At 42.3% G+C, this 18,003-nt stretch overlaps 1 protein-coding gene across 1 annotated transcript in view; it reads left to right on the forward strand.

The window, feature by feature from the left end:
* The first annotated feature begins 4,240 nt into the window (after nucleotides 1-4,240).
* LIN7A (lin-7 homolog A, crumbs cell polarity complex component) overlaps nucleotides 4,241-18,003 on the forward strand; it is a 75,913-nt gene continuing 62,150 nt past the window's right edge. The window contains exons 1-2 of the mRNA XM_007059030.4: nucleotides 4,241-4,322; nucleotides 5,486-5,881. Coding sequence (XP_007059092.3) covers nucleotides 4,241-4,322; nucleotides 5,486-5,881 — 478 coding nt within the window. The remainder of the gene's footprint in view (nucleotides 4,323-5,485; nucleotides 5,882-18,003) is intronic.

Genomic DNA, 18,003 nt, shown 5'->3' on the forward strand with positions numbered 1-18,003 from the left:
TGCCTAATTATACTTTTACACTTGACTTACCAAAGTTTATGCTCCTTTCTATTTTCCTCACTAGGATTTGACTTCTAATTTATAAAGGATGCCTTTTTGCCTCTAAACAACCTCTTTTACTGTGTTGTTTAGTCATGGTGGCATTTTTTTGCTCTTCTTACTGGTTTTATTTCATTTGGGATATATGTTTATTTTGAGCCTCTATTATGGTGTTTTAAATAGTTTCCATGCAGCTTGCAGGTATTTCACTCATGTGACCATTCCTTTTAATTTCTGTTTAACTATCTTACTCATTTTTGTATAGTTCCCCTTTTTTAAGTTAAATGCTACCATGGTGGGTTTCTTTGGTATTTTCCCCCTATAAGGATGTTAAATTTTTAATTACATTACGGTTGCTATTTCTGAGGGGTTCCGCTATATTCACCTATTGGACCAGATCCTGTGTTCCACTTAGGACTAAATCAAGAATTGCCTCTCCCCTTGTGAGTTCAAGGACTAACTGATCCAAGAAGCAATCATTTATGGTTTCTAGAAATTTTATCTCCACATCCCGTCCTTATACATACACAGTCAATATGGGCATAGTTGAGAGATCGCCACATTATTATTGGGTTTTCTGGTTTTGTAGCCTCTCTAATCTCCCTGAGCATTTCACAATCACCATCAACCATCCTAGTCAGGTGGTTGGTGTATATTTCTACTGCTATCCTCTTATTATTCAAGCATGAAATTTCTATCCATAAAGATTCTATAGTACAGTTTGAGTCATTCAAGATTTTTACTATATTTGTCTCTGTGCTTTCTTTCACATATAGGGCCACTCCCTCACTAGCACAACCTACTTTGTCATTCCTATATATTTTGTACGCTGCTATTACCAGGTCCCGTCGATTATCATCGTTCCGCCAAGTTTCTGTGATGCCTATTATATCAATGTCTTCACTTAATACCAGGCACTCAAATTCACCCATCTTAGTAATTTAGACTTCTTGTATTGGTATACAAGCACTTATAAAATCTGTCAGTATTTAGTTGTCTGCCTTCATGTGTTGTAGTTGAATGGGACTCTTTTTCATTTGACTTTTTCTCTTCAGTTCCTGAGTCAACTGTAGTTTTAATATTTTTAAAAGTAACGTGGTATAGACTGTGTGCACAAATTGTACACCCTATGCTCGAAACAGTCATAAAAATAACTAATTCAACATAACTACTTTCAAAAATGTCAGTATTTCAGCTGATATACAACATATCCAAAGTTGACAATATAACATTATGGATTAAGGGCTTGCTCCCACACCTGAACTGAAGTCAACAGTAAAGCTCCCAGAGCACAAGAGCTCAGTCCTATTCTCACTGTAGCCAGTGGGAATTCAGCATTAAAAAAGCACCATTTGTTAAGTTGAAGCTGGTTTGGAGCTTTTAGAAGAACAGTTTTTTGAAACTATGTCATATGTTTTGCAATATTAGAACATAAAAGTGGCCCCAGATTGTAACAATTGTAGCACCAGCGCAGCTGTCGAGCACTACCTCCCCAGTTCCCAATCCATCTGAAATATTGCTTAACAGTGGATGGCTGTCCTGGAGCAGAATGCGCTGCACATGCTGGTAATATAATATATGGTGTATAATTATTACCAAAAGCACCAAGTTGTATCTTGTTGTTTTAGAATCCTAAAAAAATCCCGCTGGAAGAAGGACGCAATTCTCTGCCTAATAAGCAAATTGCGCCATAAACCATCGGATATCCAAATTCCAAGTCCTTTATAGAAACACCAAGGAATTGCTCTGACTGATTAAATAAAGAGAAAGAGGGCCCTTTCCCCTACTCACACTATATACCAGAATTCATTCCAAAGCAAATTTTAATGACCAGGTTATAAAGAAGAAAGAAATTAACAGGCCCTTCATGATAATTGTGCTAGCATCTTTGCTTATATTTTCATTGAAATACTATGGTGGGTTGTGACTGAAACCAATATCAGCAAGAAAATGTAAAGCACAGGCAGATAATGCGCTTTTAATCCCAAAGGATTCATTTTACAAACTCCACACCTGATCTTGCAAACCCCTGTGTTCACAGAACTTCCACTGAAGCTAATAGGAGTTCCATGCAGAGCCTAGTGCTAGCATGATGAGGCTCCAATGAAGAGAAGCCACCACTACAGCTGACCCTGTTGTAAATAAACAGTGAATTTCAGTCTCCAGAGCTGTCAAGTTGTTACCGTTTGAGAGCACTGGAAGCACGCAGAACATTTTCTTTGTTTTATAAAAAGGAGAAGAGGAGATTAAAGCCTCCGTTATATTGTGAAACAATCAATTTATCCATAGTTGAAATTCTTGGGATGGAACACATGGTAATATTACAGAACATGGCATGAAATGAAGAGTACAATAGCCAACTGAAACTACATGGGAAATTTAGGTAGGCAGAATGTAACAGCCCAAAGCAAAGTTTGTTCAGAAATAGGACACTAAATCTAAAGGTGAGGATGTCATCTAGTGCCTCAGCAACAACACTCCCTACGGGAAAGCCAAGATCTGTGGACATCTCCATTCAAGTACTGATCAAGCTTAATCCTGCATGGCATGGGACATCTGACCTGTTCATCCAGCAACAGACATAAAAGGGCATTCAACCAGGCGCAAAGTTGGCCTACTGATTTTTCCTATAGAAAGCACCTCTCCCCTAATATGCAAAAAGAAAAGGAGTACTTGTGGCACCTTAGAGACTAACCAATTTATTTGCGCATAAGCTTTCGTGAGCTACAGCTCACTTCATCGGATGCATACTGTGAAAAATACAGAAGATGTTTTTTCTACACACAGACCATGGAAAAATGGGTGTTTATCACTACAAAAGGTTTTCTCTCCCCCCACCCCACTCTCCTGCTGGTAACAGCTTATCTAAAGTGATCTTCTGTATTTTCCACAGTATGCATCCGATGAAGTGAGCTGTAGCTCACGAAAGCTTATGCTCAAATAAATTGGTTAGTCTCTAAGGTGCCACAAGTACTCCTTTTCTTTTTGCGAATACAGACTAACACGGCTGTTACTTTGAAATCTCCCCTAATATGGTTGCTCTTAAACCTGAGGACTACTACTATTTATTTGAAGAGCTGGATCTTAATAACTTATCCATGTGGCATGTCTATTACACATTTATAAACAGGCCACGTAATGTTATATTTGTTTTTTGTTTAAAAAATGTCTGTTTTTAATTTGTCAGTTTAAAAAAGAGTCTGAAGAATTCTGAAAACCTACAAGAAAAACAACTTGATTGCTTAATTAGCTTGGCAGTGTGCTTTTAATATTATTTAAACATACTTCCCATAATAGGTTTTTTAAAAGTGTCATAACAGTTTGAGAGTTGTCACATTAGGCTGTTATAGCTCCAAATGTGTACATTCTTTTCAATTTAAGACTATGAATCCCATATATAATAATGTGACTGCTTAAAAGGAGATGTTACACTTTATGTCAATCCAGCTGCTATGCAAATACATACAGTCTACATAATAAAAAACCTTATGTTAATTTAGGTTAAGATAATTGACTGCCTGCCAGTAACTGATTTTTAAATTTCAGCATTTTAGCCAATTAAAACATTTTCTTGTCAACACAGCCAAACTGATTTAACTACTGTGTTTACTACTCAGAAGAGGACTTTTAGTTTTTAACTCATCTTTCTGAGGAGAAAATGTGTCTTAAATTTATTCTCCTACACTCACCTAATTATAAAACACACCAAATGGTGGTAAAAATATTCCAGTAATAGTTTCTTTATTGCTCTAATTGTGGATTCAGTTTTTCATGCTTGAGCTCACAACACTTTACTTTGCAACTGTAACTTTGTTGTAATGCAATTTCTTTTGTATAGCATTTCCTATATATTTTAAAGGGAAAATGTAGGAACAGAAATTCCACTATGTTTAAGTATGTACCGGAAAACAGCAAAATGCACATATTGCACAGAAGAGCCTTGTCTCATTTCATGCAAACCTTTCTCTACCTCATCTTTCATAGGTCAGGCTGCAGCAGTACTTTGGCTCTCTGTCATCACCCATATACACCTTCACTCCTCCGAAGGAAGGTGGCTGGACTCCCTTTGGTTTACCCAGTATATGCATGGACAGAACTGTTAGGAAGCCATTAAGCGATCACAATAGAAATATCCATGAGCCTGCACGGTCCTCTTTACAAATCTTTCCAACTTTCACAAATCTCAACCAAACATCCTCAGATGACCAAAAGGCACATCTATGACTTGGGGACACTCTCGCTGCCAAATGCCAACATCTACCTCAAGCCACTGAGGCATAAAGGTGATTTAAAAAAAAAAAAGTTGCCAAACATTTTTTATATTGGATTAGAATGGCTGAACCCTTTTTATTCAAAGGTTACAAAAATGTGTACTCCGGGACTGACATCTAACCTGGCAAACTTCAGTCCAGTGGGTAAAAACTGCAAAAGGATAACTTGCTGAAAGTGACCACTGAGAATGAAAATGCCTGTGCAGCCAAACTAAGGATAGGCTTGTGTGTAGAGCACTGGACTAGGACTCAGGAGACCTTGCTTTTTTCCTGGCTTTGTGAACAACCTCCATATGACCTTCACCATGTTATTCTCTGTGCCTTAGTTCCCCATTTTATAGATAAGGATGGTGCTGGAGCCACAAAAGTACCCGTTAAAAAAAAATACACCCCTTCCCTGCCTCTGTAGCAACCTATCTACTCCTTCTCTGGGGGACAGAGGGTAGGACGATCCGCTTTTTTAAACAAACCAGACACACGAACGGTTTCAGAGTAGCAGCCGTGTTAGTCTGTATTCGCAAAAAGAAAAGCCCTGTTAGTCTGTATTCGCATCCGATGAAGTGAGCTGTAGCTCACGAAAGCTTATGCTCAAATAAACTGATTAGTCTCTAAGGTGCCACAAGTCCTCCTTTTCTTTTTGCAGACACACCAAGTTCACACCCAGTCACACTCTCCCCACCCCTTGGCCTCCCCCCACAGACGCAGGGCAACCAGCTGCAGAGTCCTTGCCTAACAGCACCCCCCCCCCCCCCACACACACACACACACTTCGTTGCTGACGTCAGAGGGTGGCAGAAGAGGAAGGCTACATTTCGGGCAGCAGCTGGAAGCCGCTGCCGCCTCCCCCACCCCCTAGCCCTGGCTGCAGTTCGCGTTTCTTCCCTCCCGGGGGCTGGAACCTGGCTCCCCCTCCCCCGCCATTGCCACATCTCCGGCAAGTCGGTGTTTCCCGCCCGGCTCCCCATGCCCAGGCTGTGCAATGATAGCTCAGTGGTTTGAGCATTGGCCTGCTCATGTGAGTTCAATCCTTGAGGGGGCCATTTAGGGATCTGGGGCAAAACCTGGGGACTGGTCCTGCTTTGAGCAGCGGGTTGGACTAGATGACCTCCTGAGGGCCCTTCCAACCCTGCTATTCTATGATAAGGCTAGGGAAGGTCCCGGTGGGCTCCCCGCAGGCACCGGCCCGCGCGGGAGAGCCCCAGGCCGGCCAGAGGACGCGGCCCACGCCAGGCGGCGCTGCGCGCATCTGGAAGCCACAGGCAGGGCGCCCGGGGGAGCCAGCGGCGGCACACGCACATCCCTGGCGCCCGGCCAGCGCGGAGTTAGCCCCGCCTGCCTGCATGTGGCTAGCGCTCCTCCGCGCCACAGAGCAGCATCCCCGGCCAACTGCTCGCCCCTGTCCCTTCCCCGCCTGAGCCTCCTCCCCAGCGCCACCCACCTCCTCAGCGCCCTCCCTGTCTCCTCCTCCGCCTCGTCTCCCTGCACGCCGCTCCTGGAGCCCAGCGTCACTCCGGCTGCAGCCGCAGACATGGCGACGCTGACAGCGGTCCAGCCGCTCACACTGGACAGAGGTAAGCGCAGCTGCTGTCGCCCCTAGCCCGCTCCAGGGCAGCGGCTCAGGCAGGGACTTCAGGCGCCCCTGGGTGCGGGGAGTCACCACAGTAGGCTGCAGAGAAGAGGCTGGTGTCCCCTGGAGACGCATCCCCGGCACATCCTGCTGCTTCTGGCTGCCGCGGAGTAGCCCCTGCCTGTATCCCACCCTGGTCCTGGGGAGGGGCCCCCAAAGCCGCAGGAGCCCCCTGGCCATACCTGCGCTGGCTGCTGAAGCTGCACCTGCATGCTTGGAGCCTGTTGCCGGAGAACAGGGCAGTGGGCAGGCTGCGGGACTTGGGGGGACGCTGCCCCCCATGGCAGTTCGGACTGCAGGTGGCTGTAAGGTGAAAGGGGAGGGAGGGAGGAAAGCAAAGAGACCAAACTTTCTTCGAGGGGGAGAAGCGTTTTGGAGGCTGGGGTAGGGCTGGCATCCTGAGGAGATAGCCGGAGCGTGGATCCCCACAGTACCAGGGGGAAGGGGATTGTATATTACAAATCTAGGGTAGTGCTGGCTAGTGTATTGCACTCTCTATGTAGTGTATTAATCTCTCTATGTAGCTCTACGATCTTGCTTTGCATCTTTTCTGCACTCGCTTTTCTCTGCTAACTTGCTATCTGGTACAGCATCTTGCCCTACTAGCATCTCTAGTGCATTGATTTTGAGTATGTCCCTATACTGGCATCTCAAGTATAGTGGCAGAGTTGCTGCTTGGCATATAGATGCATTTCTAGTTATTAGCTTTGTGGTAGCTTCACTTTCCCCATAGCTAACTCCTCTAAGAAAAGGGCTCAGACATAAGCAAAGGAAAGTCAGCCATGCGAAAAATCTGAATTTGGGGGGGTAAAGGAGAATGGGAGGGAGCTGCAATTTGCCATATTTGCTATAATTAATACTGCTTCCATATAGAAGACAGCTATATTCCTGAAGACGCCTAGTTGCCCCTGGCATTGACGACAACACTGATAATTTTTTTCCACCCTCGAGACTGTGACAACAGCACCTTTTTATCCTTCTCTTTGTACAGTCCATTACAAAAGAGATAAAGAGGGGGTGCAGAAAGCTTGAGACTATGCTAAATTTAAACTTCTGCCACAAGGCTGTAAAATTAGATCTCCCACCCAACCTGATTAGGCGACAATAAGAAACGATTTCTAAACTGATACCATTGAAAGTACATTTGTAATCCTAATAAGGTACCCCAGAAATATTTGGTTATTACAGAGGGGAAAATAACTTGATTTATTATTTGTTTGGCTTTTTCTTCGTTATGAGATCAAACAAGCTCCCTGGATAGGACTCTTAAGTGTTAGGACAATTTTTTTTAATCTGCATCCTGTGTGTCTGAGCCGCTGAGCAATTTGTAAATCCTTTACTTTGTAGAGAATGATTTAGGCCAGTGCCTTGGTTTTAAAAATACTCTTTCTAGAAGATTAAGATGGACTCGAAACAAAAGGCACAGAGCTTCCTGCTGTAAATTCAATGGAAAGGAAACCTGATGAACTCAGTTTGAGATTTTAATTTAGAGGACACTAGGGTTACTTTGCTGGAACCTAATTGAGGGCATAGCAGCTGTTGTGGTCCCATCACAACTTTACTGTGCATTAGGTGGGTTGTTTTAATAAGATATTCAGACAAAAGAAAGAACAAAATGAATTTATTACTGAAATAAAGTACTGGCATGCAGAAAGAAGGAGAATACGTGTTTGTCCAAAGTGCTTAGAAATCTACTGTGTAATGTGTAGTTTCATCCCAATATTGTTTGCATTAAGCAGGACAAATCTATTTCTCGGTAAAGGGTTGAACAGATGGCAATCCATTAAAATGCATGGCTTTTCAAAGAGAATTATTAGTATTTCAATATTATGATCCCATAGCATTTCTGTTCATTATTGAAACTATGTTTTTTTTAAACACTCTCTCTCTCAATAGTCATAAGTAAGATTCCACTAGATATGGGCCAGGGTGTGCCTGGCACTTTCACAGAGGTGCAAGTTGAGGGCCAAAATGCCCTCCTCTCACCTGGTGGCTAAAGTAGATGAAAATAGGAGAAGGAATTCATCAATCCCAGTGACTCCTAAGAGGACACACTGTTAATGTAGTTGAGATGCAGAGTTGCATCAGCACAAGGTGATTGCATGCAACAAGGAAAAAAAATATATCCAACGTGTTCATGTCCAAAAGAAGGCAACTTCTTCAGTGGGACGCAGTCGCCTTTCAGGGGGTGCTGCTGCTCCAGTTGTTGAGAAGGCTGAGAGCCCCAGAGACATCTCACCTAGGCCCAATGCCTCCAGGTGTTTTCACTTGAGTTCTCCCCTTACCAGCCAGGGAAGAGGGGAATCTCTGGGGCAGCAGGATTTCTCAGATCAAGAAAGAGAAGCTCTCCCTTTGCTTTTATCAAAATAGAAAGAGCTGGGCTCCTCCTGAGTCTGCCTCAGCCCTGCTAAGGTCAAGACACAGTCCACTCTAGAAAATACCATAGACCTGCACTGACTCCATGCTCTCCCACAGAGAAGTCAGTGCAGCAAGGAGAGTAAAGTGCATTCCTTGAAGGCATGTAGTAGTTCAAGTGATCGTGGTGAGGGAATTATCATGGTGGGGTCCATGGGGGCAGTGTGCCTCTGCACTGCCCCCTCCTCTGGGTAGTGTCTAAATGGTGAAATCTAGCCCTATGTGAATAATATACAGATGTAAAACCTTCATTACTGTCCTGGAATGTGTCATCATAACAAACTTTATATGCAGTTTTGTTTTTCAAACCCCATCACAGATAAATGAGAAATATGTAAGTTAAAATAAAACAACATTTAAAGGTAACTGTCATTTTTGTGTGCATGATTGGAAGCCTGATTAGAATTAACTTCCTTAATTCCTGTCAGCATGTCTCTCTCTACCTGCACAACCATCTGTGTCTGCAGGACTCTAATATGTAGAGCAACTTTCCAATATAATGGAAATTTTAATCACAGTTTCATCTCACAGACATCTCCCTTTAATCTGAGGACTGTACAGGGCTGGGAGGGAGACAGCGTATGTCCTGGGGTGGGAATGTGATGTGATTCAGCTACTAGGACAGGTGCAGCTGTGTGGGTTTCTACAGAGCAGTGGTTCTCAACGTCTATCTCTGGGGAGTACTCAGAGGTCTTCCAGGGGGTACGTCACCTCATCTAGATATTTGCCTAGTTTTACAACAAGCTACATAACAAGCACCAGCAATGTCAATACAAACTAAAATATCATACAGATAATGACTTGTTTATACAGTAACGCCTCATTAGTTATGTTCCTGAAAAATGCGACTTTAAGCGAAACGATGTTAAGCTAATCCAATTTCCGCATAAGAATTAAGGTAAATGGGGGGGGTTAGGTTCCAGGGAAATTTTTTTTTGCCAGACAAAAGACTATATACACACACACACACACACACACACACACACACAGTATAAGTTTTAAACAAATAATTTAATACTGGACACAGCAATGATGATTGTGAAGCTTGGTTGAGGTGGTGAAGTCAGAGGGTGGGATATTTCCCAGGGAATGCCTTACTGCTAAATGATGAACTAGCAATTGGCTGAACCCTCAAGGGTTAACTTATTGTTAATGTAGCCTCACACTCTACAAGGCAGCAGGAATGGAGGGAGGGGAGACAGTATGGCAGACAGCGACATACACACTGTGTGTGTGTGTGTGTGTGAGAGAGAGAGAGAGAGAGAGAGAGAGAGAGAAATGCCCATTTCCCCTTTAAGTACGCTGACCCACTCTTAAGTACACTGCCTTGTTAAGTTAATTAGCAAGCTGAGACCACAGCTGCTGCCAGGAAGCTCCCTCCATCCTGAGCCCTGTCGTGTGTGTCCCCTGCTCTATGGAGATGGGGTAAGCAGGCTGCAGGAGCAAGGGGGAACGGGACACCCTGACATTAGCCCCCTCCGCACAGCAAGCAGGAGGCTCCTGGGAGCAGCTCCAAGGCAGAGGGCAGGAGCAGCACATGGCAGTGGGGGGAGGGACAGCTGGACTACCGGCAATTGATAGCCTGCTGGGCGGCTGCTGCACAGGGAACTTAGGGGAGTGGGGAGCTGATAGTGGGGCTGCTGGTCCACCCTGGTTCCAAGCCCCCACCAGCTAGCTGCAATGGGCTGCTCTTCCTGCAAGCAGTGGAAAAAGCAGGCGGCTGCCAAACGACGTTAGAAGGGAGCATTGCACAACTTTAAACAAGCATGTTCCCTAATTGATCAGCAATGTAACAACGAAACAACGTTAACTGGGACGACTTTAAGTGAGGAGTTACTGTACTGCTCTATATACTATACACTGAAATGTAAGTAAAATATTTATATTCCAGTTGATTTATTTTATAATTATATGAAAATGAGAACATAAGCTATTTTTCAATAATAGAGTGCAGTGACAGTTTTGTATTTTTATGTCTGATTTTGTAAGCAAGTAGTTTTTAAATGAGGTGAAACTTGGGGGTACACAAGACAAATCAGACTCCTGAAAGGGGTACAGTAGTCTGGAAAGGTTGAGAGCCACTGCTATAGGGGAGGCTGAAGTTGGGGGCGGGGTTACAAGCGTTCAAGAGATTTGGGAGGGGAAAAAGCCTGTGATGCATAACGGAATGCAGTGGACATAATATACCTGGAATTTGCAAGGCTTTTGACAGAGTCCCACATGACATTCTCATAAGTAGGCTGGAGAAATGTGGACTCAGTAGAACTACCCTTAAGTGGATACATAGTTTGTTAAATAGCCGCAAACAAAGAGTAATATTAATGGAATGATGTCAGATTAGAAGGAGGTCTCAAGTGGGGTCCATAGGGATCTGTTCTGGGTCCAGTGTTATTTAACACCTTTATTAATTACCTGGATGTAGGAACAGAGAGCATATTGATTAAATTTGCGGATGACACAAAGCTATGGGAAGTGGTAAACACTTTGGAGGATAGACCTAAAATGCAAAGGTATCTTGATAAATTGGAGAACTGGGCTATAGACAACAAAATGAAATTCAACAAAGACAAATGTAAGGTGCTAAACTTAGGGAAGAAAAACCAAATGCACAAATACAGAATGGGGGATAACTGGCTTGGCAGCATCACTGCAGAGAAGGATCTGGGAGTTGTGGTGGATCACAACCTCAACATGAGTCAACAATGCAATGCTTTTGCAAAAATAGCAAATGCAGTTTTGGATTGCATTAACAGAAGCATAGCATGCAAGTCACAAGAGGTGATAGTACCGCTCTATTTGCTGCTGGTTAAGCCTCAGCTAGAGTACTGTGTCAAATTTTGGTCAGCGCTGTATAGAAAGGATGTAAAGAAACTGGAAAGGATCCAGAGGAGAGCAACAAAGATGATCAAAGGGATGGAATGAAAGCCATATGAGTAAAGGCTGAAGGAACTGGATATGTTTAGTTTGGAAAAGAGGAAATTATGGGGGCACATGATAGCTATCTTCAGATACCTGAAAACCTGTCATAAAAAAGATGGAGAAAAATTGTTCTCTTTTGCCAGAGAGGGCAGGACAAGAGGCAATGGGTTCAAACTATAGCATCACAGATTTAGATTAAATCTCAGGAATAACTTCCTAATTGTAAGAACAGTAGGACAATGAAACAAACCGTCTAGGGAAATTGTAGAAGCTCCTTCACTAGAGGTTTTCAAAAAGAGACTGGATAGCCATCTGTCTTGGATGGTTTAGATATAATAAATGATGAATCTTGGCATGGGGTTAAACTAGATAACCCTGGCGGTCCCTTCTAGCCCTGTGATTCTGTAGTGACTTACAGAGAGTCAGAGGTTGAGGGTTGGGAGACACAGAGAACATGGGAGTAGCACTGTTTGGAGATAACCATGAAGGGGGCTAAGGGCAACAGTTAAAATTTAATCTTTTAAAGTTTGATCATTCTGCAATCTTTCTTTAGTCTGGACTGTAAGAATGTGCTACTGAGATGTGGGGTTGGGGAGCAGACTTACTCCCCAGTGCCTCACGGCTACAGCCCTGTGACACTATGACCTAACGTCCCCTACTTGCAGAGCCCTACTCTCCACCTGCCTCCACTCCCTGTCATGATCACCTCAAACCCAGGCCTTCCCAAAAGAACCCTGTTTTCCCATGACCTCTTCTACCAGAGACCTGCTGCTTCCATGGTTCTTTTCCTGCTCCACCATGCCTCCTGCTACAGTGCAGATCCACCCAATGCCCCCTCCCCATGCCTCCACCAGACTTCCACTGAGCTCACCAGTAAAGCCCTCTTTGCTAGGGATCCCTAAGGCTTGTCTCTAAAATGCATGGGCTCCCCAGCTCCATGCCCATGGATCCCCATAAGGCAATTGCACCTTCCAAATAAACTTCTACTTAGGACTTCTCATGTATCCTTAGAGTCTTTAGGGTGGCATTCACCTCTTTTTCTCCAATTGTCTGCTGGTGGGGGAGGACCAGACTGAACTCTCCCACCCCCATCTTCTTTCTCTGGGGCCAGCCTGAGTGTCTGGGCCTGTCTGTTACAGACCAGAGTTTCCCTGTGGTAGAGTATCCTCATAGAACATATGTAAGGACTTCCCAACATAGAGAAATCCTGCTTGTCAGAGGATGGGTTTTCCAAGACCCAGATGTCTCAGCATCCTCATGTCACTCGCCCCACCATACTTCCTCTACCAGTTACCCAAGAAGCCTATGCCCCCCAAACCATATGCCCCTCAGATTAAACACTTCCCCTCTCCCTACTGAACCAACCTTACATCCCCAACTCAGTACCACTTATGTCATTCTATCAGTCATCCTCACTGGCCATAGAAGTGGGATGGAAACCGTTTTTCCATCCCAGGGAAACTTTCAAGAGATGTAAAAAGACATTGGTCTGAAAGTTAATGTTTATTGATTGCATTGAGAGAAAATTAATTTAAACAACCTTCATTTTAAGCTAAAATATGTGGGCATTTTATTACTCTCTCTCTCAAATATTTCTTGTCAGGGCCATTGTATTGTCTGAGATTTCAGTTCCTATGTTTCTCATGTACCAAGCTCATGAGTCTGCACATGGGGTCCCTCACTTATAGGCAGACATCATTGTATCTGTCAATAATAGAAGATGGATTTTCACCTTTCACTTTATCTGAACCTTTATACTTTACTGAACATTTTAAAATACTATTTTTCAAAAAGCTTAACTTATTTGAAATGTTATTTGTACTCTTCACTCTGAAGCTGAACTTAGTCTGCTGTGGCCACTGTTTACTCAGAACATTGCACCAGCATGTTCCCTGATTTTTTTCATTGTGGGTTTTGCACAGGACAAGCAAATGGCAAGTTAGGAAAGATCGCTTTTCAAGAGACCATCTTGATTTCTAGTCAATTAGATATTTAAATTGTTTTGAACTGACTCATGGTTAAGAGCTAGATTGTCATGGAAAATATATTTCCAGGGAGTGGGTCCCACTAGCCGATGTCTACATCTATCCTTCCGCCCCATATCCTGATTACTTTTTTATTTGCATATAGTTAGTATTCACATCCTTGGGGTGAACACTTCCTTAAGTGCTTGCAGATTGAAGGAAAGACTGCTGAATTCTTTGCACAGAAAGAACTGATACCACAGTTGTTTATGAAGCTTCACCCAGGGTCATAACTGCTGGCTGTGCAGTAGGTCAATGGGGAACAGTCTGGGATGGATTTAATTTAAAATCATTCAGGCATTAATATATGTGAACATAACCTTAAAATAACCTAAACTTATTGACAGCCTAATTTCTACTGCTCTCAGATCTATGCTAGGAAACTGGAAAGACCTCTTGCTGTTAAGCTACACTGCATAACTGAACTCCATTTATTCTCTGTTAATTCAAACAAATAACTTTCAAATGAAATGGATGTGCCAAAACACATTGGGAAAGTTGTCCTATACAGCACTCTATTTAGAAGAGATAAAGATTAAGATAAGATAAAGAGAAATAAGAAAAGATCGGAAATTAGTATTAGAGCTTCTAATATAAGCAGCTATGGCAGTGTTCTGTTGATAGTTATAAAATAAACCTCCATTCCAGCCAGATAGAACACCATTCTTTTATAGGTCTGTGTACATCCTTCTCTATGTTATTTTTCTGTTCATCCTTCTCTTTTGATAGCCTACTTAAGTGGGTTTGGTTCCCCCCACCTCACACACATCCGTGTGTGGTAAGTACATATCATTGATATAATTTTCATGGAAATTGGAAACATGCCATTATTCTGGACTGTAAGTCTTACTATAATGTATATTTGTTCTGAAAATAATATAATTAATACAAAGTCTAATTCATAAGGTAGGAGCTTGACCCTACTACAGAGACCCAGCATCACTTAAATCTCACTTAAGCCCTCAGAATAGGGTTGGAGTGATTGTACTGTCCCTCTGCACAGGCATGAGTATCACCTAATATCTATCAAATATATCTGTCCATCTCAGAGATTTTATAGCACCCGTCATTGTAGCATCTGAGAGCAATGAAAATACTTTAAGTGCCACAAATTTGCAGCTGGATATCCTTTATGGTGATGATATACAAAATAATGATATATTAAAAATAAAAATCACTCATTCCATTAAGATAAAAAAAATCAGAGGGCTTGGTCTGTATTTGATTATGTAGTACTGGAACAGAAAGACATAGTCACAGACTGAAATAATTTGTTTTGTGTCACTGTGTTTGATTTTTTTTTTACTGGATGTCTTTCTGAAGAGATGGATTTAGGGTAAGCCGCTTGGTTTAGTGCATTTTGGATTATGAATGAGTATGCTTTTTACAGATCTATGCAACTGAAGTGTTCATGCAGCATTGATAACAAATTTCTTTAATTATGCACATAGTTTAGTAATGCTTCCTAAAGTCTTATGGCTCCTATATTTATACCTTTAATATGGGAGCTTGGATTTTTATAAGAAATGTCAAAATAATGTTACTATTTTAAAAAGTTAAATGCACATGAGGAACTCAACTGCATCTGTTAGGCACAGCCCTGAATTGTGGGTAGGTATGGAGATCCACTTCCCCAGGGGAACTCTGAAAGGGACTGGGTCTGCCTGAGGAGTCTGTGTTCCAATCTGCAGTCCACCAGTTTCACTGGATCATGGTCCTGCTTCCTTCTCTCTCTTTCCTGTCCTCGTTGAGGTGGCTTCTGCCCTGAGGCCTCTAGGAGAGAGCAATCCCTGATACCTCAGGGGTTGTAAATGGGCCTGGCCACTGTACAATGACCAGAAAGGAGCAACAGCTCCTTCTCTCAACTTTGTCCTTGTGCATCAGACTTGCATCCAGGCACAATGTGGCCTTAAATATGAAGTCCTTCATAAATGTGTGTCTATATGTAACACTCGACGAACACACAGAGTTTTGGTGGAATTTGGTGTAAGTCACTTCTGTGACTTGGAAAGGGATATCTTAAATCCCCAGTCAAGTGTAATTTTTGAACACAAGATTAGTCATGCCACATTGTTCTTCAGTGGCTTTGTTCATGTTAAGGAAATGTTTGTTGAGCACGTTAGGGATACGATTGCCAAAACAAGATGGACAGTGCTCACAGCAAGCACTTATTACTGCAAGGATTTTGCCTTACTCCTGGTCTGTAAACACCTAACACACTGTTGGTACTGTAGCAATTCAATAATAATACCTAGACATAATTTTAGTTTACAGACACTCCCCGGTTTACGCAAGACCCGACTTATGCATATCCGCACTTACGGAAAAAGCTCCGTAAGCTAGAAATAGGAGGGGGGTTTTTTGTTGGTTTTTTTTTTTGCATAATGGTCAGGAATACATTTCCGACTTATGCAAAACTCGAGTTACGCAAGGCGTTCCGGAACGGAATGATTGCGTAAGTCGGGGAGCATCTGTATTTGAGTTTATGCTGGAAGATCCTGAATCTGAACAGAATTTAGGCTACCAATAATGTATTCTACTCCTCATTTGTTACATTGTTCTGGATCCTGAAACTTATTGATCCTCAATAGGGATGTAAAATGTTAACCGGTTAACCGATTAACCAATAAGCATCAGTCTTATTGGTAAGATATTCTGGTTAACATTTAAACTCTGCTGCGGGACCCTGCTGCCGGCCCTGCACCATGGGTCCCAGCTGCCATGCCCCCGAGCTCCTGGCTGCTGATCCCCTTCCCCCCACCCCATCCCAGCTGCTGGCTGGGGTCCTGGTTGCTGGTGGCCCCCATGCCCAGGGCTTTGCGCGCGGCAGCAGCAGAGCCCCCTGCGTGTGGTGGCGGCTGGGACCCCAGGCACGGGGGGCCTGCTGGCAGCTGGGACCCTGGGTGCACAGGGTGGCAGTAGAGCCTAACAGTTAAACATTTAACCAGTAAAATTTTAGTCGTTTAAACATTTACTTTTTTAAAATGTTATTTTCATCCCTAATCCCCACTGGGGCTCTGAGCAGGTACAGGAGTCCATCACATACAACAGGGATTACAGGATTTGTGTGCTAATGCTTAGGAAATACAAGGCAGGCTATATTATATATTCCTTCCCTTTTGACAATGTGTTTTATAGACAAATCCCTATGCCCAATCCTAGTATCCTACATGCCTCATTCACTCTGAAGTTAGTGGGTCTTTTGCCTGAGTAAAGAGGGCAGGATCAGGTACTTAATGAAATATCAAGTAAAGTATTTGTTTGAATATATGTCTTCTCTTTTCAGCTTATGTGTGCTACTGGGCTGGGCACTCCTCTAATGAAATAATCAGTGGAAATAATAAATGTGACGGATAATAAAGTCTTTGGCTTTGTGCAGATATGTTCTTTTAATTAACCATCACAAAAATACATATAAGCATAGCTCTCTTTAACAGTTATGATACTTATGCAAGTACACAAAGATACACACTTTTAGTTGATCTATGCTAGTCAAATGTAAAGATGCTCTTGGCAGATAAAAAGGCAACGATTTGAAATATTAATAAAATGTGAAGCCACCAATTTAAGTCATTACATAGAACCATCATTAATTGTTGATGAAAAGTCAAGAGAAAAAACAAGTGAAAGCAGATAGTGTTTTGACCCCACTTAAGTGGCAATTCCTAAATTTATCTATCTTCTTTAAAGTACAGATAATTTGTGTTGCATGAGAGACTTCAAACATATTTGGTACTTTTAAAATACTAACGTACTTTAAAATACACAAACATTTACAAAGAAAGTTAATCTGAGCTGATTTAATCTTCTTTTACCTAGAATTGTAGTCAGACATTTGCTAGAGATTCAGACTGTGGATAAGAAGATCATAAGAACCAATTCAGGAAAGAATACTTATTCAGAAAAGCACTTTAAGCATGTGCTGAAATCCCAAACATGTGCTTTAAATTAAGCACATAATTAAGTGCTGTCCTAAACAGGGATGGATTTAAATACATGCCAAAAAGCTTTCCTGAATTGAGTCTCTAACAAATAGTGAGACAAAACAACTACCCAGGAATAATGCTACCAAGTAACCAAGAAGTGGAAATTGCTTCTCATAAAGTGTTACCCTGTGCCCCTTTATGTGATAATACTAAATAAAGGGGATAAATTGTCATCCAGAAACTGAATGGCCAGAAGAGGCTGGGGAAGGAATGCTCCAAAACAAATGGAATGTTCTTAATTATTTAAAAGATGGAAAAATTAAGTTTTCATGAGCATATCAGGCAACAAATCCAAAGAGTTAAATAACTGTTGACAGTACACAAAAATTACTCACAACAATGTAAATGGCATGCAGTATCATCATCAGAGTGGGTGTGGGTTGGGAAGGAGTAGCTCAGAGAATAAGATTTTTTAAAATGTCATACACAAACACAGAGTATTGTATATGGACCAGCATTTCTCAAATGGGCATTCTCTTTATTTCTGCTGAATCAAAGTTGCTTCACCTTTACTGTGGAAGCTCCTTTTGATAAATCCCTCAGGGTAAGCATTTATCCTTCAGGACCCTGACTCTTTCATTATCTTCCTCAATCATATCATGTAAAAAAAAACGAAGAAGAAACGTTATTTATATTTTAAGGTATCAGTCCTGCACATTGGCCTGTATGGTGTCCTCTGCAATCAATGAGCTCCAGCACTGGCACAGACGTCCACATGCAAA

This window comes from Chelonia mydas, chromosome 1, assembly GCF_015237465.2.
Source record: "Chelonia mydas isolate rCheMyd1 chromosome 1, rCheMyd1.pri.v2, whole genome shotgun sequence".
Classification (NCBI taxonomy): Eukaryota; Metazoa; Chordata; order Testudines; family Cheloniidae; genus Chelonia; species Chelonia mydas.